An 11778-nucleotide genomic window follows, 5' to 3' on the forward strand; every position below is an offset into this window, starting at 1 on the left:
AGAACACACGATAACTAGAAACTGAGTAGGCATATTATATTTTATTTTACGGTATAGCAAGTAACTGGAAAAAACGTTGACATGGTGCACAGAATAAGCCGTGGGGATGGTGCATTCCTCATCGGAACTATAATTAATTACGAGTAATTGGGACTTTCCACTTTCCGGCTGCCTCCGCGGCCATTGGCAGTCAGGCGCTCCCGGGGGTTTCAGACCGGCGCAGCAACAGCGCTGCTAGGGGGAAGCCTAGTGTTTACAGGGAGGGGTAACTGCTTACCCGGGGCAACAGGTTTTTTGCCCATTCAAGTCTGTTAATGCATCTGCCATCTACTGCCTAAAAGTCCCCTCCTTTCCATTCCGACTTCTTTTCCAATCTGGGCTGTAAATCAGGGAAATCTGCTCCCTTGCTATTTAAAACCTCATCTGCATCGCCCGGGAATTCAGGACAACAGCGTCTTGCAGAAGTGCATAATGAGGGAGACGGATAGCGATATTTCTCCAGGCATGACTGACTGCCTCTGGCTATCAGCGAAGTTTGCATCGGGACTATCAAACCGTACAGCTCAGCATGCGTAGCGGCGCGACTCGGGACTGGCCTACAGATTATTTGTACTAATAGCCTCTCAGCAGAAAGATAAATAATTCAGCAGATAAATTGACGCCAGGGGAAGAAAATCCAAAAAGCTTCAGGCGAATGGGGTGTCTATGTTATGGACAAGCTCAATTCTGACATTTATTAATTCACAGGCTCAGCAATATCAATGGAACAGAACATGCTTCTGTCAGACACGTGAATTGCATATGCTTACACATAAATGCAGCTAGGCTAATCTGTTGTATGGATGACAAATTCTATTACTTCATTTGTATTTATTATTCAAAAGACTCGTTTATTTCTGTTATTTTATTACAAAAAAAAAAAAACCTGATGACGTCTTTCGCCAGCAGGGGCGCCATCGTCGTCACGAAGGGAAAAAAACAATCGATTAACCTCACATAAGAGCACCAGGTAACGCTTCCCTACATACTTCTCGGCCCTACCTTCTTCCATGATGGAGTACTTCTGAATTAGCCACTCCACGATATCATTTCCTGGGAAGGCATAGCGAGGAAGGCATCTAGTTAGAGTCGAGAAATGCATTAAGCCGTCATAAATCAAAAACGCTGAACTCGATAAATAAATTACATAAATAAATATGAGCGCAAGGAGATCGATGACAGTCTTAATGCACAGGATTCCCGAAGACCGCCGATGTATGGGCTTTCCTGTGAAGGGCTTAATGACCATTAGGACCCGGCCCCCGGGACACTGCACGGCCGGGTGTAAGACAACCCGGGCGGCACGAAAAATTATTTTTAAAAAGTAAAATATGTATCGTGCACCTGTCATCGCATGTGGAATCACTGTGATTAACAGTCTTTGATTCTTCATCTTTATCCCCATGTCGGGATCTTGCATCGCCACAATGACTTGTTCAATCTGGGATAAGAAGAATAGTCAAAATCGTGAAATCAAGGTGACGACAGACATAGTGAAAACGTTCAACCTAGTAATATAATAATTGCTTAATGTGTGATTTGATATGTAATCGTTATATTCATCATTAAATCACCGGAGAGACACACTCATATATTTAGGCATATATATAAGTAAACTACAAGATTTTTCCTCTGACTATCTTAACTGCACGTCGAAGACGTTATCGGATATTCCCGACTACAGACTTTCGGTTTGATCATTTATTCGCGTTATTAATTCGGCTCCTGATTACATTAAACTAAACATGCTCAGATTGTTACAACCTTTGCTTGTCGGTTATTTTTGGGATCTTTCTGGATGGGCTCAAGGCGGGGTCTGTAAGCACAAGCAAACTGCCAGCACTTTTGTTTTACATGAAAATAGTTTGATGTCGGCCTATTGCGTTATTGTCTGGCTATAATTTGGAGGCAATATTAAACAATAGGCCCATATATTGTAAATATACATGTTGTGTTGTTTTGTTGTTATCACAAACGTATAGCCTGATCATAAATTTCATGGATACCTGGATGTTGTATGTTCCATTATATTTATGAATGAATGATTTATGTGAAGTCTGGCTTAGATTCGAGAATTAATCATATAGATTAAAAAAAGTTTTCATTTAAAACTTATCTCATATAATAAAATCCTCGTCCGAACGAACATATGTCAGAATGAAAAAACATTTAAATTATTTTTGTGATGCATCAGTATCAATAGCTACAACGTCATAACAGATATAGATATAATGCGGTTCATACTTTTGAAGTTGATGCGTATCTCCCGAAAAAAATCAACTCCAGAAGAGTCCGCGTCTGTAAATGCCTGAACTTCGGAATCGATCCTACCTTTGTTAGGCGCGGCATCTGTGTCTTGCAGCTGTTCCCTTGGATAAAGATGTTAATTGTCATGCTTACAGCATCTCGATCTCCGGCGTTTGTGAAGTTGGGATTGATGCTGTCCTGTGTTTTTTTTTTCCTTCCACACTTAAGCTCTGCTTGTTACTGCCCCATAGCGGAGCGCAAGTGAAACGGACTACCGGAGATTTGCACTGTTTTTCTGTTAGTGTGTATAATCAAAATATGACTCAGTTTGGCCAGTTAGAAAAATATGATAATAGAAAAGTATTCTTTTCCTCTCACTTTTTTTTCTTGATTTAATTACCGACTTCACGTACTTACACTGTGTCCCGTTGCACGATGTAATATTGCGAAACTATGATTTTGTGGCAGTGTTTTGTAAAGGAATTTTCCGTTTAATCATCGTCTTAGTATAAAGCTATATGGTTGTTCTGGTATCAGTGGATGTACATTATGTATTTTTTCTTCTCTTGAGCACCATGGTCATGACATGAAGCTCAGTCATTGATTACTCGCAAATGTTAGTAGTCATCCGCTGTTTATCTTGAAGATGTAAAAGTAGTGCGCGTACATCTCCTCGTTAGTATAGTGGTGAGTATCCCCGCCTGTCACGCGGGAGACCGGGGTTCGATTCCCCGACGGGGAGAGTCTGCATCTTTTTGCCTCGGTCTCAAAAGGCACCAAGCTAGAACCGGCCCCGTGTTAGTGGAAACGGGGCTTGTGACTTGTACTCATGCATAATATTCTGCGGGTCGCTCAGCAGCGCAGCATATGAAACTAGACTCGGATTGTAAGTGTGTGGTTTTGATAATTGATGTATGGATGGATGGATCCTTAATAAGAGATATAAACAATAAGGTCCAGTCGCCAACTAATCATGTAAAATACGTCATAAACTCATGGTTGTTAAACCCAGAATAAAAATGAAGACGTATAACTAGGAAAGTCAACTTGCACATTTCAATTTTGGTTCGATATAATCACGTTGTCCTTAACCCTCCAGTGCAGGAGGGGACGGTAATGCGCATCGAATGTTTCCGAACCTGTGTGTGATACAACCGAGGAAGAGCCGATGACTTCGGGGGAGGAGGGGCAGGCGACTCGGAAGAAAAAGCAGCAGAACCCAATGCAGCCTGTAGCCCATTCAAAGGCCTACTGTTGGACCTCTGCTTATTTTGCAATACGTCTTTAGTACGGACTGAAAAATGTCCGATTTCGATGAGTTTGAGAAGCAGTTAAGCGAAAATCGGCAAGGTAAGTTTGGCTTTGAAGATCGGTGTATGCTCCCTGTTTTAGGGTAATAAAGTGGCCGGCGTGTCCTAGCGCCGAGGATGGTGCGGAGGGCACTTCTGCTGGTTCCGAAAAGAAAAGCGCGGCTGGGAAATCGGTGCCTTTTATCCGAGCGCTCGCCGATTCTGAAACCTGCCCGATTCTTCTTCTCCCAGCTGCCGCAGGATCCCCGAAAACTGACCGCTTTGGTAAATCAGTGACATTCTTTGCTTGGCATTGTTATAGAGATCGCTAGGCCTGCATCCATCAGTGCCCGGCGTACATAACATGGACATTTCAATGAAACGTTATTGGGGTGCACTCGATGTGAAAGCCTGCGGTTTTATTTATTTAATTATTTACCATTATACACTTGGATCATAAATTGCGACCCGCGTATTTTCCATTCGCAGTAACACACTATGCATGGATGTTTGTTGCAAGCGTTATATTTTCAAGATCACGTTTAAAGTTTTATGCAAATAAAAACGACCGCGACCACTTGATTTAAAGTCCGCACTTAATAACAGTGTTAGTTACTTGGTTTTTAAATACTACGACGAGTTTTCTATATAATGATATGATTTTGTCTCTTTCCGATGCACAATAGCCTTTCCCTTGGGTCCGAAATGCTGGCCCTGTCATCCGTACAGAATAAGTCTTTCTCACACGATCGCCGTTTCTTCATGATGTATAGACTCTAAAAAATCAGCCGCGTTCCCTGGAATCATAACAACTGCTTTTAGGTCGTTATTGCAAAGTCTTGCACCTGTATCTACCTTTACAGCGGATAGCAGTAACTAACAATGATGTACAGTTATATAACAATACACATATAACTTCATTAAAGTGCAGAGAATCCAGTAAACTGAATAAACTTAAGCCATACTAACGCAAACTGAAATATACAACATGCGTTACAACGGAGTCGAAAGTAGGATTGATTTATGTACCTATCAAATGGCAATCTTGTCATATCAGCTCCTTATCACTAAATCACTAAAATGTCATTCGAAACGACCTGATTCGGCTAGACGAGCACTAAGTGCCGCCGTGTTTGATAAACTAGCAGTTCCAGTCATTCATATCTGCGCTCTGACTATGCCTGCGATTGCGGTAATTGGTTATTACCGATTTACGTAAGATGCATTGGCCGCTCCGTGTCTGTACTTTTGCAGCGGTGCATTACCGTAACGCTGTTATAACTGATGCATGAAGCTGATTCCTCGAGCAGCACCTGCGTTTAAATGCTTCACTGAAAACTGCACCTTCAGGGATTTATTTAAGCTTCTATATGAAGGACCTGCTGGGATAGAAAGGTGATATTTTATTGCTAGTTTAATAAAGTGCTGTCTGTCAGATTGAAACGATATTAATTACCCATCCATCGTCCAACCAGTTATCTTAGTCAGGCTCCCCTGGAGGCCTATTCCAGGCAAATTCCCCATACAGAGAGCAGAGGCAAAATTCAGGCCTCCAGACTCGGAGGCGTGAGGCAACTGTACTCACCACTGTGCTCCTATATCATTAATTAGTCTGGTTATGTTTTTATTGTTTCACAACAGACTGACATTCAAGGGGATGTCCTTGTGCCCTTGAAATTATTAGCCATTGAGAGATGGGTGTGTTTGTTTCAGGAGGGTGTGATTGAATATGTGAATTGAATGGAGGTGCTTCATTCTGGTGAGGAAACTGGGGAGTTAGACCCCGTACCACATCTTGGTCTCCGTAAGTGACTTTTAAGGCATAGCGCTGGGTCAGTCAGCATCCAGCACCCCAGGGAAGTTGGTAATATGATTACTCTGTGACTCATGGGCTTCAAACCCACAACCATCCGGACACACATTCATAATCCCTCTGAGTTACACATCTTGGATTTATCGAAATGGATGGTAGGGGGGCAGTCATGTCGCTCCGCCCACCGTCTCACTGGTACCACGGTGTCGTCCCCCAGAGCGGGAGAAGGAGCGACACAAGAAGCGTAGCCGCAGCCGGTCTCTGAGCCGTGGCGAGAAGCACCGCCGCTGGAGCAAGGACTCCAGGGGGCGGAGTCACGAGAAGCGCAGCAGCAGCCGCGACCGCAAGGGTCGTGACCGACGGAGCAGCTCACGCGAGCACAAGAAGCACAGGTACCCCCCCTCACGGTCCCGGTTACAGGCACTGAAGCTGATATCTAGCATGGTTTGAGGCCTCTTAACAAGTTTCTTTCACAATCAACCAATTGGTTTCTTCGTGGTGGGAAGGGGGACTGTACCCATATTAAATTTTAACTGGCGTTTATAAGTAGCCCCCGCCATAGCGATGGGACCTCAAAGCCAGCCTAAAAAGTGGCGCATGGTCACACCCTCATGACCTTAAACTGCCTGCGATCCAAAGTTAAATGTAAACATTCTGCCATCTGTTTGTTTTTGCCAGATTCTGAGTGTTTACACTGTATTGTTTGGGGAAAACAACCTTCTGTTTTGTGTTTGGGCAGCTACTCTCCTCGGAGAAGCCGTAAGAAAAGGACATACAAGTACTGGGATGTTCCCCCTCCGGGATTCGAGCACATCACCCCCATGCAGTACAAGGCAATGCAAGGTTTGGATGCGACGCTTCCATGTGTGCTAGTTCAGTATTGCAAGGTTATGGTATATTGGTTGCAATGAAAGCATTTATTCTGGAGTGCCCTCCTCCCCCCTGCTGGTCAAAGAGGAATAACACTTGGGATGATTTCAGACAGTGTGAAGAGAGCTTAAACCTAGGGGTTAGAAGCAAATGAAGGCGACGATCCGGATGTTCTGGCCGTCCCTGGTTGGGGTCTTGAAGCCCTTTCTCCTCCCCACAGCTGCAGGGCAGATCCCCACGATAGCTTTACTGGCAACATCCACCACCAGCGGCGTGGCAGTGACGCCCACCCAGGTGCCGATGGTCGGCAGCCAGATGACCCGGCAGGCCAGGCGGCTTTATGTCGGCAACATCCCCTTCGGCCTGACGGAGGTGAGTCCAGGCAAAGTCCCGCGTTGCCTTCTGTCATGCATACTGGTGTCATGTGTAGCTCAGTGAGTTAGGACACTGAGCCGGTCACAAGAAGGTTGTTGGTTCAAATCCCTTGGGCAGCAGAGTGATTTCACCATTGGGCCCCCGAGCGCAGCCCTTAAGCACTATTTGCTCTAGGAACTGTCTGGTCCTGCTTCTTCAATGAAATGTATGTTGCTTTGGATGAAAGTGTCCGCAAAATAAATAGATAAATGTACTAGACTTGTCAGTCATTTTTTTTCTCGTTTGCCTGTTTTGATGTCTTCAGACGTCTGCCTGTCTTCATTCAGTGTGTCTGCCTGTCTTTTTAGGAGGCCATGGCGGATTTCTTCAATACCCAGATGCGATTGGCTGGCTTATGTCAAGGTCCCACCAATCCCGTCCTCGCTGTTCAGATAAACCAGGACAAGAACTTTGCCTTCCTTGAAGTAAGAGTCTTTCCTGCCTAATGGCTGCTGTGTCCAGGCGGAGACCGCAGCCTTCCCTGATTAACGACGTTCTTCGTTCTGCCCTAGTTTCGGTCCGTGGATGAGACCACGCAGGCAATGGCCTTCGACGGCATCATTTTCCAGGGTCAGTCGTTAAAATCAGGCGGCCCCACGACTATCGCCCCCTGCCTGGCATCTCAGAGCAGCCCGCCTTCCACGTACCAGGTCCGTTTTGCTTGTCGCCGTCATAACCTTAATCTTTATTTACCTTTGAAGAGCCGATCGGCAAGGCCAGTTTTTTGTACTCGTTACGGACTGACTGTCCTTCGCAAGCTGCGGATGTCTTGTCATATAAAGAGGGAGACTTTCACTTTTATTTACTTAATGTTGTAAATATTTAGCAGACAGTTTTATCCAAAGTGAAGAATGTTTTTTTTTTTTTTTTTTTTTGAGAAATCAGGGTCAGCCTGTCCCTAGAGCAAACTCGCCGGCCCAGTGGTGTGATCACCAGTGATGTGAACCAGTGATCTTCTGATGATAACGCTGGCATCCTAACCAGCTGAGCCACACACACACACACACAGCTCAGTCACTCACTTCTTACTGTTAACATAGGGGTGTTGTGTGGCTCTGTGATGTTTGCCCATGAAAAGAAGGTTGCTGGTTGGCAGGGTTGGCAGAGTGATTTCACCACTGGGCCCTTGAGCAAGGACCCTAACCCCCAAATTGTTCTAGGGTTGCTGGCTCCTATTCTAGTTAAAAATTCTGGACACACCTACTGAAAATGACTTGTTTTTCAGCAAGATAATGACCCAAAGCCCACCTTGAAGGTTATGCAAGTAGCTTATTACCTTGTGAACTAGGAAAGAGATGGTCCCCACAGCCCCCCAACCTAAACTCTATAGAGCTGGTTTGGGATCAGTTGGATGAGAGTAAGAGTAAGGTAGCCAGCTTGCGCGCAGAACTTGTGGAAACTCGAGGACTGTTGGAGAAACGGTCCAGGTGGGTACATATGTTAGCTGGTTGAGTCCGCAATGCTGTCATCGAAGCCAATGGCTCCTATTTTGAAGAGACAAAAATTTTGTCTTTGCAGTACTTCATATGCATAACTTCCATGCCCAAAGGCCTTTTACTATAAGGTGAATAACAGCTAAAATAGAGACAAATGCATTAAGAGCAGGTGTGTCCATACTTTTGACTGGTGCTGCATGTGTCAGCATCTCCCATGGAGAGCAAGATGGGAGAGACAAAAAACAGTCGTCAAACTGCCCCAGTATTTAGGTATTTTTTTGCTGGAGTTACATTTATCTGATATTATATAGGAGATAACGACGTCATACTGATTTGAAGTTGGCTTATTTCACTCGCGCCGTTTGCTCGTGGTCATTATCCGGCATGTTGACGGTTTGCTGTGATCGGCCGGCTTTGGGCGCCGTGCCGCTCTGTCTGCAGGGGTCGTCTCCACCGTGGTTCCAGACTCGCCACACAAGCTCTTTGTCGGAGGCCTGCCCAACTATCTCAGTGACGATCAGGTACCCCGCCCTCAGTCTCTGTCGCCGGGGAGCCGACCCACAACCCTCCTGTGTTTCTGTCCCACTGCTGCACGTGGAACTCAAGCAGGCATGCACACACACGCACACGCACGCACGCACGCACGCGCACGCACATACATACATAAAATAAACACTCGTCTCTGTGTAACTGATTAGTAGGAAAAGAAAGCCTGTCAAAGTTACCTCACCGCTTAAAATTCATTACAAGATACTGGGGGGTCAAATGTCAGCATCATGTTTAAAGCTAGCTGCTGAAAATAGCCGCACATTTGAGGTTTTTTTTTTTTTTTTTTAAAGATATTCATGGGATTTATTAAACATTTATTAGACATGTAGGTAATGAGTTGACAGTTACATTACGCTCATTGTTTATCCAGCTGTAAATTATGAAGATATTGAGACCCCCGCTAATGTAAAAGGTACGTTTCCCAAAACCTCATGTTATCGACTTGCATAGTTGGAACCATTCAGTTGTTATCTAATGTTGTTAGCAAATAACCTTATTAGCAACAAAGGCTTTGGGAAACGTGCCTTACAGCTGGCGGCTTGCCAAACCAGTCACGTAGCCAGTCCCTGTGCTGCCTGTTGCTGGGTACCCTGGAATATTTGTAATATCGGGTTAATTGCTGAGTGTTAGTCGGATGAATCAGCCGCGTCGTTTTGCTGCATGAAAATTTAAAATCGAGTCATCTGCGCGTCACCTAACTGACGAATACCTCCACATTGCCGTACACCTGTGTTTGCCCAATCCCAGTCCTCGGGGAACCGCCGACTGTCCACATTTTCGCTCCCTCCTAGCTCCCAGCCAATCAGGAACACCGAATACCTGGTACAGGTGTGCTGAGAGGAAGCAAAAACGTGGACTGACCGGGGGGGTACCCCCGAGGACTGGGCTGGGAAACACTACCATAGACTGTGCTTGAAATGTGGGGGAGATCGACCAAGTCCCCAAACGCTTCAGTATTCGCAGACGTGCCGTGTCTCACGTCCATGTCCGCACACTGAGAACGATGACTTCACATCCCGTTAACAGCGATGGGGAGCTGCGGAAGAATCGTTCCCTACATTGCTGTGTCGCTCGAAAGGCAGAAAATACTTCGGACCTTTTTCCCGGTGAACGATATCAGCTTCACTGGAGTTTTCACATCGTGCCCCATGCCCTATTCTGTTATGACGTCAGTGATGGATAATATTACCATAACAACATGCACAGATGAGGTCGTCTTACTCTGAAAGTGTTGAAAGGGTCACATTTTAGACATTTTCTACTTCTCATTAGCATCTTTTATGATTTTTTTTTTTTCTTCCTATATCGCCACCCCACTGAAATCGGCCCATTATAGACATAATCCATACAGGCATTTAATAGTTTACCTATTTATTTTGCAAAAGTTAATCGCAAAACGTTTTGCGTCCACCCCCTGCATTGTAACATTTTGAGCTCCGGTGTCCCACTCACTTTAGCCTAAACTGTTAAAAATGGCAAGACTCAGCCCACAAGATAGTGATCGCGGTTTCAGTGAAAGGTAAGTGAGAAGTGCAGTCAGTTTGTTTTTCTTTGATTTTTTTCCTCCTTTTCGGATTGTCATCGTAATCTTTCTTATCCAGTGTGAGTCACATGTAATCCAAGTCAAGAGGAAGGCTGTACCAAAGCAGCACTGGGGGGAGAGAGTTTGAATCCAGCAGAACTGTTAATGTATTTCACGTCAAAGCCAGTAAATGTGCCATAGACAGGTGAAATGGAAACCGCTGCTTGTATCCTGGTGTTTACATTTTTTTGCAGTCCCTGCTACCCGCTTTGATACTTACAGCTCTTTCATTTTTGTTCCCCACTTTGTCCCCAGCTAGGGGCCTGTAAGATCGTTAAGTCTTCGCTCATAATTTGTTCAGTAGTACTGACCTACTGCTGCCATGCCAACATGTAACACAAGGCAAGTAAGACATTCCGTCCCTCGCACGGATATCCTCCCTGTCGACGGCCTGCCCCTGTGGGGGGGCTCTGTCCTGGAGTGCTCTTAAGCATATGGGGTCCTTTTTTTGGGGGTTGAAGGCTGGGGAGAGACTTATTATGCTGATCACAGGGTATAAATTTGATTTTTTTTTTTTTTTGCCCCTAAGAGAAGGTAGGAGGTAGCGCCCTCTTGTGGCTGCCAGTGTCCCAGGTGACTCCTTTCTGAAGTCAGTGGTTAATGCGGCTTTACAGTAGATTCCTGTAGAATAAGTGAGGAATGATGTTAGCAGAGCTATTTCGTCCTGTTTGGCTTCAAGCCGTGGCCCCTTTAGCAGGACCCTGTGGCGGCTCTTAGCTTTACCTGTGAGTTTATCTCCTGTAGGCTTTGTCCCTCTAATTAACTGCACCAATGTGGTTCTTGGTTTTAAGAACAGGAAGTCAGTGATTCGGCTGGGTTTGTGTTCTGCCGAGTCGCCCCCCCCCCCTCCACATTGTATACATGGAACACTTAACATATAATTAGCTGTTTTTATTTAGTTTTTTTTTTTATATACCATCTAGCTTAATTATTGTGGCCCTTAAAATCAGATGCAACTCGGTCCATATTTCAAAATTCGTAGTTGGAATTATCAGAGAACTTGATTAGGAATTCAGTTGTGTTGTATATGCTGTAGGATGGGGGGGGGGGAATCTGTGTTATCATTCATTGACAAGAATCAAAATAGTTACTTTTGTACGCTCCCAGTAAGTAAGTCATGCAGAAAGGGCACAGGGGGCTTTGAGCTCTAGTGTTGCACCGTAATGTCGAGCCACTTGTCATAAAGCCATTTTTCCTGATGTCTTCACTGTTTCCTCATGTCGTTTTGCAAAGTTTAACATGCTGCTTCTCCCACAGTTAAGATTAGCATTTCTAGCGAGGCGCCGTGCCTGGACTGTCGGGCTAATCGCCCCCCCGCGTCTCCTCCTCTTGCCCAGGTGAAGGAACTCTTGACGTCGTTCGGACCTCTTAAGGCCTTCAACCTTGTGAAGGACAGTGCCACGTCACTGTCTAAGGGTTATGCTTTCTGTGAATACGTGGACATCAGTGCCACTGACCAGGTGCGTGAGGTGGGGCAGCAGCTGGAAGGTCTGGGGTGACTCGGGGCTTCCGGATGGAATTGCTGACGCTTGTGTGGGA

The 11778-nt window shown here is 45.3% G+C and overlaps 1 protein-coding gene and 1 non-coding gene across 2 annotated transcripts; both read left to right on the forward strand.

The window, feature by feature from the left end:
* The first annotated feature begins 2956 nt into the window (after positions 1 to 2956).
* Positions 2957 to 3028, forward strand: trnad-guc (transfer RNA aspartic acid (anticodon GUC)). The gene has a single exon. It is a non-coding gene; the product is annotated as a tRNA-Asp (tRNA).
* Positions 3029 to 3488: 460 nt separating this feature from the next.
* LOC125707673 (splicing factor U2AF 65 kDa subunit-like) lies at positions 3489 to 9050 on the forward strand. The gene is made up of 7 exons (XM_048974956.1): positions 3489 to 3636; positions 5606 to 5780; positions 6128 to 6231; positions 6479 to 6630; positions 6981 to 7097; positions 7185 to 7322; positions 8550 to 9050. Exons 1-7 carry the CDS (start codon positions 3588 to 3590, stop codon positions 8778 to 8780), a joined length of 966 nt encoding a protein of 321 aa, XP_048830913.1. The 5' UTR covers positions 3489 to 3587; the 3' UTR covers positions 8781 to 9050.
* Positions 9051 to 11778: the final 2728 nt, after the last annotated feature.

The sequence above is a fragment of the Brienomyrus brachyistius genome, chromosome 14 (genome assembly GCF_023856365.1).
Source record: "Brienomyrus brachyistius isolate T26 chromosome 14, BBRACH_0.4, whole genome shotgun sequence".
NCBI classification, from domain to species: Eukaryota; Metazoa; Chordata; class Actinopteri; order Osteoglossiformes; family Mormyridae; genus Brienomyrus; species Brienomyrus brachyistius.

What these genes read in the sequence shown, in the direction of transcription:
- LOC125707673 (XM_048974956.1), top strand. Translation starts at nt 3,588, where the DNA reads ATGTCCGATTTCGATGAGTTTGAGAAGCAGTTAAGCGAAAATCGGCAA. An exon ending in CGCGAGCACAAGAAGCACAG is followed by an intron (nt 5,781 to 6,127) that starts GTACCCCCCCTC and finishes GTGTTTGGGCAG; the next exon opens with CTACTCTCCTCGGAGAAGCC. An exon ending in AGAACTTTGCCTTCCTTGAA is followed by an intron (nt 7,098 to 7,184) that starts GTAAGAGTCTTT and finishes GTTCTGCCCTAG; the next exon opens with TTTCGGTCCGTGGATGAGAC.